At 39.1% G+C, this 26,373-nt stretch overlaps 1 protein-coding gene across 1 annotated transcript in view; it reads left to right on the top strand.

The window, feature by feature from the left end:
- LOC110105828 (probable alkaline/neutral invertase D) overlaps positions 1-24,574 on the top strand; it is a 29,685-nt gene extending 5,111 nt beyond the window's left edge. Inside the window, exons 3-4 of the mRNA XM_020835477.2 lie at positions 20,518-21,076; positions 24,034-24,574. Of these exons, the coding sequence (XP_020691136.1) occupies positions 20,518-21,076; positions 24,034-24,329 (855 nt within the window). The 3' untranslated portion in view covers positions 24,330-24,574. The remainder of the gene's footprint in view (positions 1-20,517; positions 21,077-24,033) is intronic.
- Positions 24,575-26,373: the final 1,799 nt, after the last annotated feature.

Below are 26,373 nucleotides of genomic sequence, written 5' to 3'. Positions count from 1 at the left end.
TCAATTCTCACAGGAAGCCCTAATCCTATACGCGAATACACGAACACGAATCGGCTGCGTCGTATTTACATATATACCGAAGAAAAAATTTCGAGGCGGTGCCTCATACTGAGCGGTACATGCTCGGTACGCCTCATGCGAAAAAATCGTAGGCTTCGCTGGATGGTTCGAGGCGTAAGCCCCGATACGCATGACTTCCGCCTCAACTTGAGGCGCGACTCAATGTGGATGCCTCGTTGACTTTTTTAATGATTGCACTAAACTAAGTAAAAGTGCTAAAAAAAGATCTAACCAGTAATCCACCACTGAAAATTGATCCGGCACAAGTCTATACTCCTCAGGCAAATACCAATATAACAAGGTAATAACATCGCCTTACAACTCACAAAGTTTAGAGAAGAAAGATACAGGTTGAAGGGAAACCGTGGAGGGAAGAAGTAGAAAGAAGACCGAGAGGTAGTAGTGGGAAATAGAGAGAATACTAGCTCGCAAGCCAAGAAGGAACCCTCAAGTTGAAAAGTTTCTCAAAAAAAACTCCCTTTTACAATAGAGAATCAGCCACTATATAGGGAAAGGAGTTGAAATAGTATTTAATTGTTCAATTAAATGAGCCAAAAATTCATCCAATAAAAGCAATCCAAATAACCTCTCAAAGGAGAAGCCGAAGCATCAAGCATAGGAATCAACAAAAGGGGAAAATCGAATAGCCAAAGGGGGAGGGGAAGACTCCCAGACAGATATAAAGCAAGAGGAAATCTGAACAACTAAAAGGGAGAGGGAAGAATCCCAAGCAACCATAAAGCAATGGAAAAATGGCCAAGCCCAATAAGGAAAAAGAAAAAAAAGCCCACAACTAAATACCCAACCAGCCAACAAGGAGCAAGGAAGCATGATCAATAAAAATTAAATGTCATTGTTATGAACAACCCTGAGAGCACCAAACCTAACATGATTCTTGGTTGTTTTTCATCATAGGATAATACAAAAATAAAATACATAGCACACGAAAAATAAAAAATACATAAAAAAATAAATTCTTGAGTACATCAATTCTTCTATGGTGAAAGAATCTCATCTTATGATTAGAATGCCTTAGTAATACGCTGGTAGATATCAGGACGATGAAGCTTCAACTCCTCAGCTTCAATCCAAGAATAGTCAGAGGAAGTCTACTTCATATAACCAAGAATCATCGGTGTATCACATATCTTGTCTGGGTAGTATAAATATCCATAACATCATCGATAAGATCACCACTGATCTGGATTAGAGAAGTAAGGGCCAAAGTCTCTATATCCACAGAATCAGTCGGCTGTCCATCATATGCAGTAAGATTGGCAACATTAAACATAGGAGAAGTTCCTACAGAAGATGGGAGGTCCAATAAATAAGCATTTGTCCCCAATTTTCAAAGGATTCAGAAAGGATCAACTTTTTTTCGGCTTAATTTGCCAAATGTGCCAACTGGGAAGCATTGTCATAGAATGTAAGCTATTACTAGATCTCCTTCTTGAAAATAACATTCTTTATAGTGTTTGTTGTACCTTCTCTTATATTTGGTATTTTTGATACGAAGTTTTTCTATCACGATCTGGCCCGGAACGAAGGTCAGACAGTAGAAATTAAAAACTTTTACATTACAATATATAAAACATCTCCAAATCATAAAGAAAGAGCCACTAAGTAAAAACCAAGAGAAATTTTTCTTTCTTTCTATTCATCCATCAACATATCAACATAGTAATTCAAACATAAAATTTTCAAAACATAAAAGATGTCCAAGAATCTTTCCTTACAATTCATCTCTAGTCCTTCTATCTCAAAACATCAAAAAAATAAAAAAGAAAGAACCTGTCGCCCATCATCTACCTATGACGGTACGTAAAGGGTGGTTTATCCGTCATTATCTTTTATCAGGTTCTCCTGAAAAGTGTCCCATAAGCAGGGTGAGTTAGAACTCAGTAGGTAAAAATGATATTGAAATAAATTTAGATATAAGGTAAGAACTACAATATGCTTTTACTTCTTAATAAATGAATAATCAACATGCCATAACATTTGTCTAAAGTGAATCATGCCTTTACATCAATCTTTAAATCCTCTTTCTTTGCATAAGCTTTCAATTCTTCCTCTTTAAACATTCATTCCTCAATAAAAGCCTTATATGTATATAACATAAAGTTGTAATATTCATAATATCATAATATATATAACACCTGTCTTGGAAGTATCATTTGTACTGATCAGGTACACATTAATTAGCCATTCCTTTACTATTTGGTTCAACATAACATCTTTACCATTTGACTCAAAAGAGTCTCATTACCATTTGCTCAAAAGTGCTCCTTTACCATTGATACTTCCGCATCAAACATGTACATGCATATATTTCTTATTTATAAAAGAGGCTTATGTAAACCATTCATGTGTATGTTCTCATATGGAAATGCATATTTGCTACTTTCATGAAAAAAGAGATATGCTCAAATGTATATTGCTGGTAAAGAGAAGACATATGTAATACTTGTAAAGAAAGAAACATGAGATTTACCATTGGGTTCTAATAATGCATAAAAAACTTTTCTTTTACATTATGTAATCATGAGCTTCTATTATAAAAACATGCTAGTCATAATGATATTATAAAGAGCATAAAGAGAAATGTCATTTCTATATATTTGCATATAAAGAGCTTTCTAAATTTAAGAGAATTCCATTTCGCCTACCTCACCACGAAGTGATTCGTCAAATGTCCTTACGAACCCTTCCCTTTACGCGATCAAAACTACAAGAAATATACATAAGTTGTAAACATTAATTTGTTCCCTCTTAAACTTCTAAAAGACCCTAAATTATGAACACGTAACTATTCCATACACCATGCTTTGACTTCTAAATAAAACCCCTCTCCCAATTCATGATAATTTCATTTTTATTTCGACTAAATCTAGGACTTTATCATAACTCTAACTTTTGGAAAGTCTCATTCAAATCTGTTGCTCAACTCAAGCATACAAACCTTCTCTTTCACTTAAACTCAAGCATACAACAAATTATCGAATTTATCTAATTTAAAATTTTAAAAAATAATATTTTATGCTAATGCTAAAATCCTCATTTTAAAATCTCCCTAAGCTCAATAGGAACAACACTCTTAAAGTTTGCATAGTTTTGGAAATCCCTAAACTTTAGAATATAAAAAATGTCTTCTAAAAAAAGAACTATCTTCACAAATAAGATTCATAACATCACTAGGAAACTTTTCTACAAAAACATTTTGAAAGAAAATGAAAATCGGAGAAAACCCTAAATTTTAATATTCATATTTTTCATGAAATCAACTCATTTTTGAGTTTAGAAACATCCCCCTAACCTTCCCTAACCTTATCTTAAAGAAAACTTGAATTTCCACAAAACTCTAGATTTTCCTCCTTAGAGAAAACTCCATGAAAAGAAGAGAAAACTCTTGCAAACAATGTACCTTAACCTTCCTTATGATTTCCCTTCAATCCTCCTCGCAAACCGCCGCCAGAAACCTCCCCTAGGCTCGCCGTTCCTCCTCCCGTCGCCTCCTTCCCGTGGCTTCTGCTCGGTTCAGGCCGCAAAAGGAGAATGGGGGACCAAACATTTCGGTCCTCTAATCAGAGTGGGAAGCTCATTCTATTAGTCTAATGTCCATGTGGACTCCAAAAATTCGGCCCCAGCCTCCGCCCACACTGTTGATTGCTTTTCTTCGGCGATGAAGTTTTAACGGAATAAGTTTCGGGGTAAATTTTGGAAGACAGATAGGTTTGTAGATAAGACACTACCCAGAGATTTTGCCCTCATTTTGTGAGGATTTTATGATTTGAGTTCTGGTTTCCTATAGGCGCAAGCCCTATAGTTAATTACTCCTCCTGATAATGAGAGAGAACTTTCAATTAAGGCTAGTCATCAATCAGATATGTAAAGATACATAGTATCTGACATATAGTAGCAGCATAGGCTTGAGAATTAGAAATTTGAAGGATTGGAAGATTTGATATTTAAAATAAAAATTTCACCATCTTACACTTAAAGTGGATGGTGGGGGGAATGGATGATGGACCCGATCAAGATCCCATGGTTCCGTCATCCCGGGCCATCGTGGTCCCTAGTTTACTTAGTCAAAGGAGGTAGTCGACCCAACTTGACAGAAGGATCCTTATCGATAGCCATGGGTTGCTTTGTCCAAGGGTACCTTGTAGACCTGAGGAGAATGTTTGTCTAAGGGGACAGATTTGAATCCACCTTAGCTAACAGAGGGTTTTGTACCATATCGATCATATCCTATTAATTCATATCTCAATGATTTGATATCACTAAGGAGCGTATTGGCTCTGGCCATAACCGGTATTTCGTGGTACTATTTGGCGGCAAAACCACTCGGTTCAGAGGGTCCCGGGTCATAACCATTTATCATGCGGTGCTATTTGGCAGTAAAACTGCCAGTTTGAGGACACGTACCACGCTCTTACTGGTAAGAGATTGTTTGAGAATGGATCCTAGTGATATTTTCAACTAGACATTAGCTCTATATGAGTTGAAGTAACTTTTGATTTGTCTACCCCGACAAACTGTTGCGGAGGGTGGATGGATTTTTCTTTAAGTATTCAGATTGATTTATTTTAATTTTAAATATTTTTGGACTTTAGGTTTTTCGAAGTTTTGAACTTTGTGGGTATTTGAGGTGGCATTTGAAAATGTCTGAAATTAACCCATCCGGTTGAGATTTTCATTCAACACGGCCATCATCGGGGTGACTTTGGGGTTATTTTCATTCGAAAATATTTGTATTTTGTGGATGAACCTTGTCAACTCTGTCGAGCTGTCGACAAAGAATCAGATTCGAACCCTGTCGACTCCTATTGATCCGCATAGAAGGATCGGGTTCGAACTTGAATTCACTTATTAACCCGTGTAGCATCCCTAGACGTCACGTGTGTTCCTACAACATGCTCGCCGGGGCCCATGCGGGTGTTTGGGGGTATTTTATAATTGTTTAGTTGAACCTTGTCAACTCCTATTTATTCGCTTAGGAGGATCGGATTCAAATTTAATAACCCGTGCAGCATTCGTAGACGTCACGTGTGTACCAATAACACGCTCGTCGGGGACCATGCGGGTGAATTATTGTATTACCCCTTTAGTGTACCTATATGTATACAAATTACGGTGCATGTGCAGGGATATTATAGGTATTTCAGTTATGTAGGCAATTGACATTGGAACATGCACAACATTCCATTTAACGAGTCTCCTGCTTTAACTTATAGGTTCTTGCATTTGTTGTAGTATCATCAATCTTTGCTTGTAACGAATCAGTGTACTTGCTCAACATTGGACAGTGGTGATTATAAAGGTGTTGTGACATTATGTTGTAGGCATGTTATCTTCACTTGTAGTGGATCTTCCTTGCATATTGATTGATGAATGACCGAGTTTGTCGTCAAATTCTTTATGTACGTTGCTCAATGAACTGTTGCATTTATTTGCAAAGAGTTTTATCACTCGTAGCAATAGGTTGCATATGCTACGATTCTTCTACCGATGTCTGCAGGAAATTAGTTGCATCTACTATATATTCGCCACATATTCTTCACATTTCATTCATGAATACATCACGGCGTTTATTACAAATATCACACTTCTTTCCACAAGTGTGAGTGTTATATATTGATGAAAATCATTCATAGGTGATTGTGGTTTGTTGATATTTGCATTCCATTTATCATGATAGCTCTTGGTAGATTTCTTTGGAGATTTTATGTCATTGCTTAAAAATTCCTTAAACAAACTGTAGCGGAGACTTTATCCAATACATATTTTTGTAGTTAACACCATTATCTCAAATCAATCAATTGCAAGAGTTTCCCTTATCATTTGTTGAAAAATTTGCATAATCATCTGCACTTGTATTTTTGCATTCTCTTTAGTTTTCATTGATCAACGCTTGCTAGTGGATCATATGTCCTTGATTCTTGTTTATGATTGTTACACTCTTTGTATGTGATCGTATGTTTCTTATTATGCTACAAAACATTCATGCCATGGCTTTATGACCACATTCTATCCTTCACAATCTTTTCATTGCTTGCAAACAAGTTCCACTTGCATCTCAATTGAAATGGTAGCCTCCCAATTCATTGGAAATATTGTATTCAAATGAGGTTCCTTATTGATCTTTTGTCTTAGTTATGTTTAACTTTCAAGTTAGATTTGCATTTCCACTTGATTCTTGCTTGCATGTTGACTTATATTGCTTGTGGGAAGGTTGTATTTCAATTTGAACACTTGTTGCATATTTCCTCTATTTGCTATCCATTGAAGGCATCATAGCAAGAAGTTTAACAAGTCATCATTACTTGTAAGGAAATAGTGTTTGCAAGTCTTCTCATCCACCGCAAGTTCCAAATATGTTCCTTTGTAATGGTTTCATTTTTAGTGAAATTTAAATTTGTCATCATCTTGGCTCAAGTTCAAGTCAAAATCTTTTGAAGCCCTTTGGAAATTCGAGCCTCTTATAGTTTGATTGAATTCAAGTTCAAAACAAGTCTTCTGCATGTTCAAATAAAGTTCAGGCTCAATATGAGCCTCTTCCGTTTATTCAAGTCCCCTGTTATTCAAACTGCAAGTTCATATTCAAGTTCTTTGTTCTTATTCACTATGCTTGATTCTAATCATGTCCAAGCTTATAAGTCTTTCATCACTTAATTCAAATTTAAGTTCATTTTGTTTAAGTTTGATTTTAATTTATTTGAATTCATTACATATTCGGGTTCAACTTTGATGCCAATGTACTATGTTGTTCAAATGTGTTCAATCAGGTCCAAGTATAGTTTGGCGTTCACCCGAAATTTCGGCAGCCTCCCGGCGTCTCCCCTGTTTAGGGGAAAACTACGGGAAACTGGGCCTTTCCCACCATGTTAAGAAAAACGTGTATAGTAGGTGTCCTCGGACGAGGACACCGCGGCCGTATATTTTTTTGATCCCCCACCACGCTAAGAAAAGCATGTATGGGTCCTCGATACTTGTTACAAAAGAAAGTCAGCTGTTTCCTCACAAGCGAGTACTTATGGGTATCCCCACTTCGTCGTACACATCGCACCGGGTTCCCATCCCACCACGCTAAGAAAAACATGTATAGGCGATTTTCCGGTGCGCTACGAACTCCGAAGAAGGGATTTTAGGTGATTACCCGATTCATTGAGAGCACCGCGACAAACTTACTCCCACCACGCTAAGAAAAGCGTGTATAGATGGTCGTTTTGTCGCGTTGCAAGTGTTGAAAGCGGGTTCTCGGAGTTTAGGGTTTAGGAGTTTATACCTGGGCGACGTCGGCGTGCATATCGAGGCAAGCTAAGATCTTTTCTTTCTTATTATAATTAATTATAATTAATTACAATTAATTATATTTAATAATAATGAATTATAATTTAAAAATAATTAATTATAATCAACAATTAATCATAATTAGTCATAATAAATAATAATTAATTTTAATTAAAATAACTGATTATAATTAATTTTAAGTAATTATAGTTAATTATTTATAATAATAATTAACTACAATAATGATATAAATTAGTTATAATTTATTTTAATTGAAATTAATTATTATTATTAATAATTTAATATAATAAGACGGGGTTCGGTATAGGCTAGGAGTTCAGCTAAAGAAGCAGGAGAGGAGCTCGGTCGGGTGAGGAGGAGTTGGAGGCGATGGCTTGCTGCTGGTTTGGGTAAGTATTGAGAAAGCTATATCCCCCTCTCTCTCTCTCTCTCTCTCTCTCTTTCTCTCTCTCTGTGAAGAGTTCGATCTGCAAGAGGGGAAATGACGTCGTGGGGTTGAGTGGGAAGATCGAGATGGAGGATTCCGACCAGAGGAAGATTCGGATGGCTTCGTAGGGTCGCAAGATGTGGGGGTAGGTCAGCAAAGAGGCATATGAGGTTCGTCCTTGACTTGGTGTTGAGTTCGACGAGAGATAGGCGACGGGATGGGGGAAGAGGCGTTGGAGCTTGTGGAGGTTGGGGCTTTGCGTGTTGAAGCTTGCGAATGGTTTCAGCCAGAGAAGCGTAACCGAAGGCCATGGGTTGGTTCGATATTTAACGACAGATTTGGGCACTCGATCGAGGTAAGATACGAGTCTTACGGAGGTTTTGACATGAGCGACGCCAAATCTACAGTTCCTCGGCAGAATTTCGGCAGGGATTGTGGGATCCAGACAGGTATGATGTATATTTTTTTATTTGTTTTTTTTTTGTTTTGTTTTGATGCCTACAGAGGTCAACAGTCCTAAATGCTCTCACTTAAGTTATCCAAGCTTTATTAAACACTAAGGGTATTATAGGCATTAGGGCATCTCCAACCGAAAACTTCATTTTTCACGGCAAAGTAACGCAAAACTCCAAAATGGCGCGGTGATGCTCCAATCGAACGCCATTTTAGGTGTTTTTGAGAAGGTAATGATCGCCCTCCCTTTCGCGCGTTTTTCCGGTTGAGAGCAAAAAATGGCGTGAGTGAACAGTGCGACGCCAATATTGGCGTCGCACTGTTCATCCGCGATCAAATGGCGTAAAAAATGGCAATCGGTTGGAGCAAAACAAGAACGACAAACAAGTGTTTGTCGTTCGGTTGGAGATGCCCTTAAGGTACTTCTATGAATTTTAATTTCTAAAATGGGCAAAATTAGACATAAGTTTTATACATCAAATTTCTTAGAATTTTATAAAATTATTTTTGTCAAAATCCGACGACTTTGAAAAATTCACTTAAAAACTCGTCGCGACGCATCGGAAAGCATGCATGGTCTAAAATGACATTTTTCGGGTTTTAAATTTTTAAGACATGTGTTAGACTGATTGAGCGTGTTCAATAATTTCAGTAGCTTCAGCACTAATTCGACCAGGTATAGGTAATGAAGTTCGGTCCAAGCTGTGGGGAATGTGTTGGTCATAAATAGTTTCAAATGGGGTTTTTCCAGTGGATCGATTATTGGAATTTTTATAAGCAAATTTGGCTTCGGGTAAAATCAAATCCCATTGGGAAGATTTTTTTCCTGCAGGACACCTAAGCAAATTTCTCATACTTCTATTTAATACCTTAATTTGTCCATATGTTTGTGGATGATATGTACTACTGAATTGGAGAGTAGTTCCTAATTTCAACCAAAGTGTTCTCCAAAAATAACTCAAAAATCTAGTATTACTATAAGAGATAAAAGTTCAAGGTATGCCATGCAGTCGCACAATTTCTCTAAAAAACAATTAATAACATGAGATGCATAATATGTTTTCTTACTGGGAATGAAATGGATCATTTTACTAAATTGGTCAACAACAATGAACACATAATTGAAGTTTAAGGCTGTTATATGCTATCCTAAGTTGAAGTCCATTATGATATCTTCCTAGGAGTGTCAAAATTTGACCCGATATGAAATCTAACTCGAAAAATTCTGGGTTTGGGTCAACCCATTTTCCATATAGGTCTGGTTTGTGTTCCGTTTCTCGACCCGTTGATAAAATTGGGTTTGGTTCGAGTTGACCCGAAAATCCGAAGTCAACTCGGGTTGACCTGGAAACTCGCACTGTGCTGAAATGACTAAGTATTGCAGGGGTGCGCCAAGCCAGAGACTCTCCAGAATTCTTATCTTCGTTCATTGGGAACCTCACAAATCCCTCAGGAGACTCAACAACAACAGCTTGATTGGGGCTTTTCTTTTATCTCTCTCAAAAGTCCCCAGCCCTCCTTCCTGTAAATTTCTCACAACCTTTACCTGCTTCATTTACGCTTCTCAATTCTACTGTAGAAGATGACTTTAGTTTTTCATTTCAAGGATTTCTCTTGCAACAATCTAAGCGGCCCAATCCCTTTTTCCCGCTTAAACTTTCAAGGCCTTCTCCATTTCTGATCCTTTTCTCAAGCTTTCTTTTCCTTCTAATATCGATTTCTTGATTTCACAGCATTGTCGGGAATCCTCTTATATGCGGCGGCGCCCATTTTCCGGCTGATTGCTATGGGACGATGACACTAGTGTCTCTTCCACTGCTTCTCAAATCAAATCACAATAACTGCAGTCTTTTTCTTGCTCTACTATCATTCTTTCCCAATACAATCTTTAGGAAGATTATATATTTTTTTACTCTGTTTTGCAAATAATATTGGTTTTTAGTTTCTTATTGCAGGAGAAATGAAGACACATAAACTTGCCATCATTGTGGGCTCAGGTGAGGGTGTCACCCTACTTTTCTTCTTTTATGTAACTCTTTTTGTCTGTCGCTAGAGCTATCTTAGGCGGCGCTTCCTCTTCAGTCTCAATGATAATTGCTCCCTCACGTAAGACTATTAAATTTTATGATAAATCCCATCAGGTGGCACTACCTCCGGCACGCAGTCTGCTTGCCTGCCCTGCCCCAGCTTGCACAACGTGTTTGGGTTTGCTGTTCGCGGGTCGGGTCTTTGTTGAGAAACCTGAATCATTTGCAAAACCAGGTCGGGTTTGGTTTGACCCGTTTAGACTTAGGTCAAGTCATATTGTACCTGAACCCGATTCGTTGACCCGTTTTTACACCCCTATATCATCGTGAACCCCTCAGATCATGGTAACCGATCTATGAAATCCATGGTAACCTCCTCCCATACTAGTCTGGAAGAACCAAGGGTTAAAGTAATCCCCCTAAAGCCATTGCCGTGTACTTGTTTCTTTTGGAAAATCTCACATGTAGCTACCATTTCTGCCACATCCTTATGCATTCTTCTCCAATACAATTATGCTGCCACCCTTCTGTATGTTTTTTGCACCACCCGAATGGCCTCTAACCGCGCTCCCATGGAATTTCTGCAACAATTGGGAAATATGAATTGAGGTTCCTGGCATCACAAACATACCTTGGTATAAGAGTCTCTCCTCCTCAAGGGAGTAACCTTTGTGGATGCTATCATCTTTCAATAAATCCTCCATAATCTTCCTCAGCTCCTTGTCCTGCATACTCTCTTCTTTGATAGCCCCCCAATCTACCATCAGTGGTACTGAAATGGCCATCTCCTGGAGCTTCCCCACACATATGGATAAGGCATCATCCGCCTTATTTTTCAAGCCTGACCTGTACTGTATCTCAAAATTATAGCACAGCAGTTTGGACAACTGACTATGATGCTACTCAGTCACCATCTTTTGCTCTAGTAAGTATTTTAAGCTTCTCTGGTCTATCTTGACAATGAAATGCCTACCCAGTGGTCATCAATTCCCTCTCATATACTTACTTCAACCTAGCTTTAACTGACATGACTTGGTTGAAGTAGGCTATGGGTCTATGATTCTTCATAGGGGTGTAAATTTCAGGTCACGGGTTGGGTTCGGGTCGAACCCGAAACTGACCCGGCACTATTCAGGTCAACCCGAACCCGACCCGTTTATGCAAACAGGTCGATTTTTTGGACCCGAACCGCTTTGCTTCGGGTCTGGTTAACCCGACCCGACCCGAATGACTCGGGTCAGACAAAAAACTACTAGTTTTTGGGTCCAAATTGGGTCAAACGCCGCTTTTTGGGTAAAAAATGGGTCAATCTTGGGTTCCCGGGTCAGAAACGAGTTTTCGGGTCAAAAACGGATCATTTTCGGGTCAATTTCGGGTCAACGTCTCAACCTGAACCCAACCTGTTTTAGGTTCGGGTCAACCCAAACCCAAAATTTTTGGGTCGGGTTTTCGGGTTGGGTCCAATATTGACACCCCTAATTCTTAATGAGCATGAACCCCAAACCATATCTTGACACATCTGTCACCACTATAGAAATTTGATTGAAATCAGGGAGAGCCAAAACTAAGACTGTAGTCATGGCCCTTTTCAATAGCTCAAAAGCCTGGGTAGTTGCCTCTTCCCACAAAAAGATATCCTTCTTCAGTTGCTTGTTTAAGGGCCAGCCTATGGTATTGTATCCCCTCACGAATATCCTATAATAACCAGTCAATCATAGGAAGCCCCTCAACTCTCTCAGATTTCTAGGTAGAGGCCACTTCTGCATTGCCTCAATCTTGGTTTGATTAGCCTCCACTCCTCGGATACCACACGCCCCCAAGTATTCCACACTTGCCTGTGCGAAGTTGCACTTTTTTAGGTTGGCCCTCATTTGATGCTCCTATAGAACTCCTAAAACCACCCTCAAGTGCTCCAGATGCTCCTCCTCAGACCTGTTGTTTACTAGTATGTCTTCAAAGAAGACTAATACAAACTTCCGGAGATACCGCCAGAATACCTTGCTCATAAGGGACTGAAAAGTAGGAGGGGCTTTAGTAAGCCTAAACAACATCACCAAGAACTCGTAGTGCCCCTCGTGTGTCCTAAACGCCATCTTCTGAACAACCTCCTTTTTTCGTTCTGATTTGATGGCAGCCTGACTTTAAGTCCATTTTGGAGAACAACACAGCTCCATACAACTCATTCAGTAGCTCATTGATCACCTGAATGGAAAACTTATCCGGCACCATCTCCTTATTCAAAATCCTATAATCCATACAAAACCTCCAGCTCTCATTCTTCTTTTTGACCATTAAGACTGGACAAGAGAGAGGACTTACACTCGGCCTGATGATCCCCGCCTCTAACATCTCTCGAATCTGCTTCTCAATCTCATCTTTTTGAATTTGGGGGTAGCGGTATGGTCATACGCTGATTGGTGACACCCATTCCTTCATATTGATTGTGTACTCCTGCTATCTTGTTGGTGATAAACCCTGAGGCAGATGAAAAACCTCACTGTACTATTGTATGAGTGGTTGTACTAAAAGAGAAATGCTCCCCTCTTCTCCCAGTCTGACCCCTTCCAAGCACTATAATTCCACCAAGAACCCTCCTCCCACCTCCTGTATGGTCTTGATCATAGATTTGGGAGACACCCCAGCCCTGGACAGCCCTGCATCTCCCTGAATCACCATCCTCTTTCCCCCCCACCACCGGTTCCATCCTTAGTACTTCCAAATTGACCTTGGTATCCCCCCAAGGTCTGCAATCACTACATCCCCAAGATGACGTCAGTGCTCCTAACTCTAATGAAAGAAAATCCCCCCTCACCTGAATCCCCTGAATCTTCAACAGTACTACTATACACACTCCTCTACCCATCTCCACCTTCCCCGTGCCCATTATCATCTCATATCCTCTGGTGTCCACTAATTTCACCCCCAACAGATCTACAATCTGATTGGAGATGAAATTATGGGTAGCCTCACTATGATCAGCACCACCACTTCTCTGTCAGCTATCTCTTCATTTAATTTCATGATGTGATTTGGGGTGAATCCCACCACTGAGTTCAGAGAGATTTCTGCCATATCTAGATACAACATCCCCTCTTCTCCCACCACCAACCTACTCTCACCTCCTTCCTCAGCATCCTCGTCATCACAGACGGTGAGAACTTGAAGAGTTCGGTCCTTACACCTATGCCTTAGCGTGTACTGTGGGCTCCGAAAATTCAGCCCCAGCCTCTGCTCGCTCTGTTATTTTCTTTTTATTTGGCGAGGGAAGTCTTAACGGAATAAGTTCCGGGGTAAATTTTGGAAGGCAGATGGGTTTAAAGATAAGACACTACCCAGAGATTTCGCCCTCTTTTGCGAGGACTTTATGAACTGAGTTCTGGTTTCCTATAGGTGCAAGCCCCTATAGTTAATTACCCCTCCCAATAACGAGAGAGAACTTTCGATTAAGGCTAGTCATCAATTATATACGTAGAAATACGTATTATCTGGCATATAATAGCAGCATGTATTTGGGTATTGAAGAGTTGGGTTTGGATTTGAAATTTGGGTTAGAAGATTTGATATTTAAATAGAAATGACACCATCTTTCACTTAAAGCGGATGGTAGGGGAATGGATGATAGACCCGATCAAGATCCCATGGTTCCGTCATCCCAGGCTATCATGGTCCTTGGTCTACATAGTCAGAGGGGGTAATCGACCCAACCTGACAGAAGGATCTTTGTCGGCAGCTATGGGTTGCTTCGTCCAAGGGGACCTTGTAGACATGGGGTGAATATTTGCCTAAGAGAATAAATTTGAATCCACCTTAGCTAACAGAGGGCTTTGTGCCCTATCGATCATATTCTATTGATTCATATCTCAAGAATTTAATGCCACTAATGAGCGTATTGGCTCTGACCATAACCGGTATTTCGTGGTGTCATTTGGCGGTAAAGCCACTCGGTTCAGAGGGCCCCGGGTTATAACCGTTTATCCTGCGATGCCATTTGGCCTCAAAATCGCCGGTTAGAGGACACGTACCACGTCCTTACTGGAAGGAGATTGTTTGAGAATGAATCATAGTGATATTTTTGTCTAGGCATTAGCTCTTTGTGAGCTGAATTTATATTCTAATTTGTCCACCTCAACAAACTGTTGCAGAGGGTATATGAGTTTTTGCTTTAAGTGGTTAATGGGTTTATTTCAATTTTAAATATTTAAACTTTTGGGATTTTTTTATTTTTGAGTAGTAGAGTGGCATTTGAAAATATTTGTAAATCCCTCCAGTTGAGATCTTCATTCAACACGGCCATCATCGGGGTGTTTGAGGTTATTTCCATTTGAAGCTTGAACCTTGTTGACCCTATCAACTTGCCGATAAGGGATCGGGTTTCATAGGTTTTGTGTCCTTATTTGTGAATTTTCTTTGTTAAAGGCCTTGAAAGCCTAATATGAATGTATAAAATAAATATTCCAGTCAACTTCGTGACCGTATATTTATCCGATGGTTTGAACCCTGTCTACTCCCATCTACTTGCTTAGGAGGATCGAGTTTCGTAGGCTTTGTGCCTTTATTTATTGAATTCTCTTGATTATAGGCCTTGAGGGACTAATATGAATGTATTAAAACAAATATACCGGTCCCCACAACTGTATATTTGTTTGAAGGTTCGAACCATGTAGACTTCTATTGATCTACATAGAAGGATCGGGTTCGAACTTGAATTCACTTATCAACCCGCGCAGCATCCCTAGGCGTCACGTGTGTACGAATAACACGCTCGCCGGGGCCCATACGAGTGTTCGGGGGCATTTTATAATTAAACCTTGTCGACTCCTTTTTACCTTATTAGGATGATCGGATTTAAATTTGTTGACCTGCATAGCATCCCTAGACGTTACGTGTGTACCAATAACATGCTCGCCGGGGCCCATGCGGGTATTTGATGTTTCATTGATTGGACATACACCTCGTGTACCTATGTGTATACAAACTATATTGCACGTGTAGTGGTATTTTGAAATAATTTAGTTGTGCAGGTAATTGCCATTTGAATACACAACATCTCATTTGAGAGCTTATACATGCCTTCTGTCCGCTGGTACGAGTGTTGCGGATCCGGTGGCGGTACCTGGATGTCACGAGGCATCCCATTATCTTGATGTTGACTCCCCCTTTCTCATTCACCGTGGAGTTCTTTTTGAAGTTTGTAACAGTTGCTTTGAAATGGACTCTTTCAAGCTCTTTAGTGTAGTAGACTTATTACTTCTGGTGTTTCTGGATACTAGAGTCATTTCCTTCCTAAGGTTAGAACCAAGAAGAAACTTTGGAATACCAGGAAGTTTAGTTCTAATTTGTTCAACCATCCCTTCCGTCCTGCCAGGATGTGTCCTTTTTCATACATCAAGTTGCCTTAATACCCGACATAATTTGCAACATCTCAATCACCATTATTGTGGGTGACATCTATACTTGTGCCCACAGTGATTCGTTGTACCTATGATATATCCACTGTTGTTATCCACAAGCGGCTCGTATTCATTTGCAGGGAACCCATTGTATCCACTACGATCTCCTAGAAGATATTCATAGAAGAGCCGTTGTCCCTACATCACATTCACCTTTCACCAATCTCATGTGGTATTAATGATTGCATTTGTTTTTAGGGACGGATCCTCCACTATCAAGTGCCAGCATTGCCATCTCAATCTACAGGCAATTGTAGGGATTGTCATAGGAGTCTGTTGCATTCATCAGTATCATCCATTATGTACGTTATCTCATATATTCATAGGTTTTGATAATTGAGATTTTTTTGTGATTGTTCAGATACTGTGAATTGACTATTGTTCATTGTTTGTATGCATCGAGGTCCTGTTCGTCACGAGTCCCCTGCTTGTTTTCTTATATTTGTTCGAATGCATTGAATTGTTATTTGACATTTGAATTTTGATCTTGATTGTGCATTTTAGGATTTGGGATTCCATTTCTTGTAATTTGGTTCATGTCCAAGTATGGGTCTTCTGCATTGTTTCCCAAATGAGATCTTATTGTTCAGGCTTTGTGCACTTCAGTGAAAATTTCGGCAGCACCCCGGCATATCCCCCGTTTTGGGGAAAGTAGGGGAGCCGGGCCTTCCCACCACGCTACTCGAGCGTGTATGCTAGGTGTCCTTAGACACTGCGACCGTACATCTTTTCATTCCATCACGCTATAAGAGCGTGTATGGGGCCTTCAACAGTACCCGTACAAGAACACCAGTGTCTCCCCACCACGCTACAAGAGTGTGTATAGGGCTTACCCACCTCGCCGTATGCGTCGCACTGAGCTCCCTCTTACTGTGCTACAAGAGCACGTATAGGTGGTTCTCCCTCAAAATGTGTGACTTCCAATCCAAACAGGAAGGGAGAGTTGTTGAATGAGCGAAGTCTATCGGCGACCAAGGAGCCCAAGAAGTACTGAGCTCCCGTTGTTCCGTCCGATCAAAATGTCGTGACTTTCGATCGGATAGGAAGGAGTCGTTGAAGGGAGCAAAGTCGGAAAACACGAAGGAGCCGAAGAATTGTGTGTAAGGGTGAAAATTTCCTCTATATCGAGCAAGCTCCCGTCGTTTTGTCCGATTAAAATGTCAGAACTTTCGAACCGACGGGATGGGAAGGTCGTTGAAGGTGTGGAGTTGAACGATAACCATTAAGGAGCCGAAGGAGCACGCTGAAGGAAGAAAGTTGCTTTCACAGCGAGTAGAGCTCCCTCCCTAACTCCTGATCAAAGTGTCGTGGCTTCCAACTCAACGGGAGAGAACGTCGTTGGAGGAGGTCTCGGGCTAGGGCAGGGGGATTTCGCGAGAGGGGACCGAATGGAATCACTCCACCCAGCGACTTTCATCTCTTCGGCATTTAACCGTGAGCGGAGACGCACGCTGAAGGAAGAAAGTTGCTTTCACAGCGAGTAGAGCTCCCTCCCTAACTCCCGATCAAAGTGTCGTGGCTTCCGACTCAACGGGAGAGAACGTCGTTGAAGGAGGTCTTGGGCTAGGGCAGGGGATTTCGCGAGAGGGGACCGAATGGAATCACTCCACCCAGTGACTTTCATCTCTTCGGCATTTAACCGTGAGCGGAGACGTGCGAAGAAGTGACGCGACCTCAAACGTGCACGAGATGGCGATGACGTGCAATTCGGGCAGGTATAAGATTTTTTTTTGTATTCCGCATTATAGGTCAACATGTACTTCTCCTCACATCTGAAGCACAACCCCATTGCCCATTTCTCCTGCAACTGCTCAGTGAGCTTCTTGAAATTTCCCCCAAATCCCACTCCTCTCGTCTTCTCTTTTGATTCTTCTCGCAGACTTCCCGGTGCGGATCCCTTGGGAGCTAAGACGATGGTGGTCATCCTGTATAACCCTTCCCCCTGATAACTACTACTCCTAGCCCCCCTCTTCAGATACTTATGGTCCTTAACCAACTGTGCTAGCTCTATGGCCTCCCCCAAGTCACGTGGCCGTTATCACTCTAACAACTGCTTGGATCTCTGATTTAAGCCTCTTCATGTTGTTTTCCTCTAGCACTGTCTAAGAAAGTCGGTCCAGCCTACTGGTAAGGTACTCAAACCTATTATGGCACTCTTCCTTGGTCCCCTCCTATGTTAGGGCAAAGAATTGCTCATAGAAGTCTCCTCCCTTATTAGTTTGGAGACGTTCTAGTAAATAGTCCTTGAACTCCCTCCAACTCCGAATGGGTCGCCTCATCTCCCTCTATTGATACCAAGCCAATGCTTTCCCCTCCAAACAGAGTTCAGCCGCTATCAATTTCTCCTCTGTCAACCCATTGACGGCAAAGTATCTCTTTACCTTGTAGATCCGCCCATGTGCATCTTCGCCCTCAAAGATAGGCATCTTCAACTTCCTTACTCTCGGGTCACTTCCGTTTCCCCTGAACCCTCCAAAGCCACCCATTTCTCGCAAAGGAGGTGCTCCCAATGTGTCATGATCTTCCCTTCAGCGTTCAAACCCAAATCCTTCTTTAAAGTGCGATCTCCTTTTTTCAGAATTACCACTGACGATCGTAATCCTCACCCCTTATGGCTAAATTACACCCCTTCGTTCATACCCGATACTTATCTCCTCCCTAGAAAGCAGCTCTAGTGGAGGCATCCCGTCTCCTCCCTCCAGAATCTACACTTTTGGATTTTACCTTCCCCTAAACATGTTAGGGTTTCCACCTTTTTCATGGCCGTCGTTGGTTTCCTTAGCTTCAGATGTCACCGGGTTGTGTTTAACTTCAAGCAACTTCCTTAACGTGTATTCCACTACTGCAAACCTTCCATTCATCTTTCATGGACGGATGCGAATTGATTTTGAAAATAAGAAATTTTTTCTTCAAAATTATATTTTAGTTGACCTAATTCTCCCTCCAAAACTTTCACTTTCCTTCTGGCCAGTACTCCTTAGATCTACATGCTTTGATATCAATTTGATAGGAAATAGTAATCAAAACAGAAAAAACTTGCTAAATTTCAGAGAAATTAAGCAAAACAACATGCAGATTTTACAAAAATCTGTAGAGAAATTGCAAAAATAGCACTTCAAATTCAATAAGGGATGAAAAGAAATGACTCGATATAAGGAATCTTCAATTCGAGAGGAAGATTCAGCTCTCCAATCTCTAGCCGTAGTCTAGAGCCCAAAACTACACCAAGATCTTAAATTTCAGATTCAAATTCAAGATAACCCTAACCCTAGTAAGAAAGAAATTACTTAAAAGCAAAATACATTTACTTAATCCCTAAACAGGCCTTAATTTTGAATTTTCTCTCGTAAACCATTGCCACAATCAATATGTGGGCCCCAGCCATGTGTCCGCCCCCTATCATGCTCCCCCCCTTTGGCCCACCTCCTGTAGAAAAGTACCGGTCGAGGAGGGACCGGTTCAGTCGATCTTTGGGCCAATCTAACAATTTCATTGAGTGTAATTGTTTTTCAGGAATCCATTTCATTTGAAAGATTGATCATCTCAAATTCTCTACTTTATTTTAATTTGATCTTAATAATATAACTTCTTATGAGTATTTTATGTAAGTCGAGATAAGATTTATGTTCAATGGACGTCTTTTCTTATCTATTCTCTTAAAATCTCTTATACAAGAAGAATATCGTTGCATCATCACATATCAAATAGATTCTTGAGGGAAAAGGGGGAGAAGTCTTTGTTGAAGGGAGATTCCTAAGGAAGGATTTGAGGCTACGAGGAGTTGATGCAAGGATATAGCAAATGAGTCTTTAAAGCATGAAATTATTAGATAGAGTGTGAGAGAAAGAGACAAATAATCATGGGTGTCTCGGGAATAAGGAATATTTTTATTCTAGAGAGAGGAAGAGGGAATTGTAAAGGCAAGCAAAGAGAGGAGAGAGGAATAGGAGGAATCATCTTCAATTTAATTCATCTTAGTCCCATTAAAAATAATAGAGTGGCATTTAAATTAATTGAAATTGTAAATTAAGATAAGTCCTTAAAAATAGATAAATTTTATCATCTAATTTTAAAAAGATAATCCTTATAAAAGAATTATTTCAATATAATATAATTAATTAATAAAAGATATTCTTAATAATGAAAATACAGATTAACTAGCTCAATCTCAAATCAACTTGGACTAGAATATTGTTAGTCTTGGGTTGCATTTTTTATGAGTGCTTTGTGCTGCGTCAACATCCTCGAGCCATAAGAACTCTTCACTGAGAGTCAAACTATGGTACTCTCCTAGAAGAGCAGGTGTGTATTCATTAGTTTGCCATATGTGACCAAAAAAAAATTTAACAAGTTGATTTTTAAACGTACTAAAGCGTATATGTACTCCAAAAGCACTTCTGATTTCATCTTTAGTTATATGTTCCATGTTGCAATTGTTTGCGCTAGTAATGGAAAATGGAAGCATACGGGCAATAATATCACTCACAGTAATAGAAATCCCACCTACAAAAGGCTACTTTAAAGTACAAAAGGATTGAAAGTTCCTCAATATATTCTTAGATTTTCAATGTCATACGTTAGATTGAAATTAAATTTTTGAAGCACAACAATCAAATAATTATTTGAATACATATTGATAGCCGTTCTTCCTCCAACTGTGGTAGTTCTACTTTTTAACATGTTCTTGTCTTTTGTTTAGCGAAATGATAATTTATCGATGAGATGCTACTGGGGTCTTGTGTTTCAATTTTGCTCCATCTAATGATTTATATTAAAATTCAAATTCTAGGGCGTCTATGGGTATCCAATTGAGATTCAAGCCCTTTTCTTCATGGCATTGCGATGCGCTTTAATAATGCTCAAATATGATGCTGAAGGGAAGGAATGTGTTGAGCGAATTGTGAAGCGTTTGCATGCTTTGAGTTATCACATGAGAAGTTACTTTTGGATCGATTTCCAGCAGCTAAATGACATTTATCGTTATAAAACAGAGGAGTATTCTCACACAGCAGTCAACAAATTTAATGTTATTCCGAACTCAATCCCAGAATGGGTTTTTGACTTTATGCCTAATCGCGGTGGTTACTTTGTTGGAAATGTCAGTCCAGCAAGGATGGACTTCAGATGGTTTGCCCTTGGTAATTGTGTTGCTATTTTATCATCACTTGCTACTCCTGAGCAGTCCATGGCTATAATGGATCTCATTGAAGCGCGTTGGGAAGAGCTGGTTGGAGAAATGCCTATGAAGATTACTTACCCTGCCCTTGAGGGCCATGCATGGATGACTGTCACTGGCTACGATCCCAAGAATACAAGATGGAGTTACCACAACGGGGGATCCTGGCCAGGTTAGAGGTTTTTTTATCATTTTAATTTGATATAAGTTGCAATTTTCTAGCCTTAGTTTGATAAATGGTGGAGCAGTTTTAAAGAACTCAATAAATAAATAAATAAATAAAGCGCTGATTGAAATTTTTGGCATATTGTCATCAAGCGCAAGCTCTAGGCTAGTCTTATAGAGCATGCACCTTGTAATAAAATTCTTCGTCTGATCTAAATCCTTTTTTTTTACGATTCCTAAATTGCCATTGTTTTACTAAATGATAATATTGGCCATATCTAACCTCTTACTGTTCTCCTTAGCCAGCACTCTACTGTTATTATCTTTTTTAATCTGTACGTTCCTTATCTGAATCCTCGTAGGACCTGGATTTGTTTGTCCAAATCTGTTCCATCATAAAAATTAAAAATTATTATTGCATACAGATACCAAGAGACAAACAGAGGTATTTCACATAAAAGCAAGAAGGTTGTAAAACAGAAATATTGACGCTAGCGATGCACATTTACTCTGTTAAAGGGCAAACCCAACCTTGTTCAAATGGTTAGGTTCTCCTTTCAGTTTGCAACTTGATTACTTTTGATTTTAATTTAGTTCATTTATTGAATTTGGCAAAAGGAACAAGTAGAAAAACTGACATGATACCAATAACATGATGTTTTAAATACTCATTTTTAAAGCATATACTAATTAATAGTAGATGACAAATTCGTGTCTGTATGAGCATATCATGCAACAAGGAAGCGGAAGACCCATATTTTGTTGGATGATAGGGGGCATCTGAAAAATTACTGTTAGTTTATATCTGCTTCATCCTTGTGATGTTGACCATTATCCGCCCAAGACACTCAACCTGGAGGCTAAAAAGTGTGGGGTAAACAGGAAGAGGCGGCAACCTCATCTGGCATAGTTCATGTCATGCCAATTGAATTGGCTTGTACCTCTTGCAACATGGCTCCTCTATTAAGGGAGGGGTGGGGTGGGGCACCGCATTTTCTTTAAAAATCATGGATAATGTCAAATTCAGGATTCTTTCCCTGTAAAGTTTCTGGTGCAACACCAGTGATGTTGATCATGTGGTGATATTTGAGGCCATTATGACCTCATACAATGTTTTTGGCTTTTTTTTTTTTGGTTTTGAGTCACTGTCAGCCATCTTGCGGGATGCCACCTTGATAGTTCATTTTGTCAACCTCATGAACTCATGTAACTCATGTGTAGCTCAATATTAATTTGAAGATAATAAATGTTGTATGGTGTTATTTAATGATTTACTAACATTTTCTTACATAGTTCAAAATTCTTTTCTTAAGAGGTGATTTAGAGACTAAGGCTTCCTTTGGGATTGCTTTCTTAATGATTTCTAAAATAGTTTTTTAGTTAAAAAAATTCTTAAATTAGAAATTTGTACTAGAAAGATGTTTTAGAAAGTAAAGAGAAAGTTGTCCCAAACAAAACCTAAGAGTGAGAGAAAGAGAGACCATAGGACCCACCAACCACTAGTGGTGCTAGAGGGCGAAAATGAGAGGTGGATGGAGATAATCACATCGTTACAAAGAACTAAAAGGTTATGTAATTTGGCTTTGCATCCTACATCCACTGTGTGAAGGGGAAATATACTACATTTAAAAAAAAAAAAAAAAAAAAAAAACAAAAAACCATCTCGGGTCTTCTCCTAGTTAGGGAGGGGAGTATATGAGAAGGGGAAATAAGAGCTTACACAGAGTTTGTTGTCTTAACCAAAAATTTCAACTTATGGGAAACTCTAAAAAGACCACTATATATGTAAGGAGAACATGACCTGCCTAATAGCGTTGATAACAAGAAGTAAACATGCACAAACATGTTGGGCTAGGCAGATAGGGAGGACACTTGTCATTTTCGTGACGTTTGATGGGTTATCAAGCGGGGACATGCATTGGGCCATACTACAGGCATCAAGGGACACATGTTAAACCCTAATGTTTAATGAGACTTGTCTAGCGGTGGATGGCTTTGTAGGCTATTGAGTGATAGTGGCTCATTGGGTAAGCCTGCGGGATGGCAGGGCTTAGGTGTCAAACAGGCATTGATCTGTGCGGGTGATGCAAATTAGCTAGCAATAAATCATGGGTATATGGGAACGGTCATTGAACGTGAGCTGGTAGGCGGGATCCGATAGGTGAGTGCTGGGCAAGATGGTGTTGGGCAGTAGGTGATGGCAATGGCAAGGAGGTGTCAGGCTGTTGAGAACATGCATGCATGCATAAAGGTGCTGGGCTGGTGGACATGGTTCGGCTTGCAGGTAAGATGGATGGTGAGATGATAGTGAGTTGTATGGAAGTCTTTGGTAGGACGGTTGTCTTCAGTTGGAAATAGTATCTGGGCTAGTGTTTGATACATCTTAGTCGGGGTAAAATGTTTCTAACGATTGGCTTGGTTTATTTATGTTAGGATACGCGGGTGATTAGGATTGAGTGTGGAAAATAGGCGTTATAGTTCTAGAAAATTTAAAGATTATTTTTAAGCACATTCTTTTTTTATTATTATTATTATCAAAATTATATTCATTGTTCAATAACTTATTGTATTTTCATGTTTGTTTTGCTAAAAAAATTATTCATAACTCATTGAAAATATAATTGATGCTAAAGAATGAAGCGACAGCTAAAACCTTGGAATCTTTTTAAACTTATCAAAACAAAAATCCATAACCGAAAGCACTCCTAAATTAGTAAATTCGCGGAGCTATATTTTCAAACTATATGTCTCAAAAAAACATGCCTGAATTAGTGCCCTAGAAGGTTTTTACTGTCTCATCCATCAATATTACATTTGAATCTTATATTGATCAACTAAGACCCTTTTTCATTCAGATATCCAATATGAATAATGACTTTGCCACTGAGGCTGGTGAGTTTAAAGAGATGCGTATTACAACTATTGCATTTATTTTTGTGATCATTTCTCCATTGTTTTCTGCAGTGCTTCTATGGCTGCTCACCGCAGCTTGCATCAAGACTGGTCGGCCGCAGATAGCTCGACGAGCAATAGAACTCGCTGAGATCCGGCTTCTGAAAGATTCCTGGCCTGAATATTATGATGGAAAGCTTGGCAGGTTTATAGGAAAGCAGGCTAGAAAGTTCCAAACATGGTCTATTGCAGGCTATCTTGTGGCCAAGATGATGCTGGAAGATCCCTCACATTTGGGAATGATTTCCCTTGAGGAAGATAAGGCAATGAAGCCACTCATCAAGAGATCTACTTCCTGGACATGCTGAGGGCCTCAAGTTATATGAGAATCCCCTCAAAATTTCACCAGCATTTGGCAGCAATTTTACCATAGAGTTGGCTTGTATGATATAACATAATTGAAGAAATCCTTCTTCCACAGTAAGGTTTATAAATTTTGAATAAAAGTGGAGCTTTGTTTATAATAAAATTTTACTGGTTCATGTAGCAAGATATTTGGAACCAAATGATAAACATAGCTCAAGGAAGGCGATTGGTTTTTATTTGCTTTCTATACTGCAAGTCTATGATTGGTTTATCTTGAATTTAGATAGGACATAATTTATTTCATGTGAAGACAATGCATGGAAAATGTGAGTTGCAATGCGAGATATGGTTAAAAGAAAGAAAGAAAGAAAGAAAAAATGACGATTCGATGCTCATTGTTCTCAGACTCGCAGAAAGTCTTAAAATTGATGAAATAAGCATTCAACATTATTTATCTTTTTGATAGCAATTATTCGCCACAAACACCTTACAAAATATAAGGCCGATGAAAGTTGCATTAGCTTCAAAAAATTAGAAATTTATCAAATGATTTGTGCAGTAACTAGTAATGCTATATAACCTTTCTGTCTCTATCAGCCACTAAATGGAAGAGCTACTCCTGCCAACTATTCATAGCTAACATGATCTCAAGTAATTCCTGTCTCTTGGACCGTCCAGGAAAATGATGGTGGTGCTCTCTCAACAATCTTTCTAATGCATTTTTCTACTTCCTTATGAGGTTAAAGTTTTTCTTAAGGATTGGTGAGTTCTACAGCTGCTTCTATAGATGTCTCCCCCTCAAGTTGATCTTTATTCCTAACCTCTTCTAACTCTCTCTCAATCCTCAATTGAATAGCTTTGCACTACTCCTTACCTTTGTTCTTAAGGTTTAACTCTATATTTCTAGGCAAGACATCATGGGGTCTATTATTTATGGAACTAGCTAACTACCCTAATTAATTTTTAATATTTCTTATAGTAGCAGCTTGACTCTGTTATTAGGTCCCCATTTACAAAACTAGGTCTTCTAGAGAATGATTTTTATCCTTAAACTAATTGTTAGCAATACATCCAAGGGCATAATTAGGCCTTGGGTTTTAAATTTTGTTGTTGAGGTAGGTTCCAGGTTCCTACTTTGTTGGGTTGGCTAGAGTTTTAATTACTACCCACATTAGGATTATTATTCAATTAAAAAGTGGGATGATTCTTCCAACCTAGATTGCAAGTGTTAGAATAAGGGTTAATTTATTTATTATTAATGGCATTTAAGGATTCAACCCCTGAAGCATTTGGGTCACTAGATGCTCCATAGATATTCTCCACTACTAACATGGGTGTCCCTTGAGATGTAAGAAATCTAATATTATCTAATTTCCTAAAGATAACATTTACTTGTGCAGTCAAAATAGATGAGACATCTGATTCATATACACTAGCCACTTTTATATGTTCACTCTCTTAAAAGGCTATTGAAAATTATTGATGGTCATTTCTTCAATCAAGGCACATGCTTCATAGAAAACTTTGGACATCAAAGTACCTGTAATAGCATCATCTATAATTAATCTAAGAGATTTTATAAGTCCATTATAAAAGTTTGGATGATCAGAAAATCAAGAAAGTTAGTATGGACACTTCCTAAGTAGATCTTTAAATTTCTCCCAAGCTTCATTAATTAATTCTCTATCTAATTGAGTGAATGAGGTAATATCATTCTTAAGTTTTACTGTTTTGAAAGAAGGAAAATACTTGGCTAGAAACTTATGAGCTAAATCATTCAATGTGATAATTGGGCATGGGGGTAAGGAGTTCAACCACATCTTAGTTTAATCCCTTAAGAACAACATGAACAATCTAAGTCTAAAAGTGTCATTGGAGACCTCATTATACTTCAATGTGGCATAAATTTCTAAGAAGCTTGAATTTTGTACCATTTGAATGACAACATGATTTAGCTCAAAATTTTTAGCTTGGATATTGGGCTTATTAATGCTTTGTTGAATGCCTTCTATCATGGGATTTGCATATTCTCTAAGTGGTCTAGGT

This window comes from Dendrobium catenatum, unplaced genomic scaffold (genome assembly GCF_001605985.2).
Source record: "Dendrobium catenatum unplaced genomic scaffold, ASM160598v2 original_scaffold_266825, whole genome shotgun sequence".
NCBI lineage: Eukaryota > Viridiplantae > Streptophyta > Magnoliopsida > Asparagales > Orchidaceae > Dendrobium > Dendrobium catenatum.
This window is presented reverse-complemented; position numbering and strand designations above follow the sequence as displayed.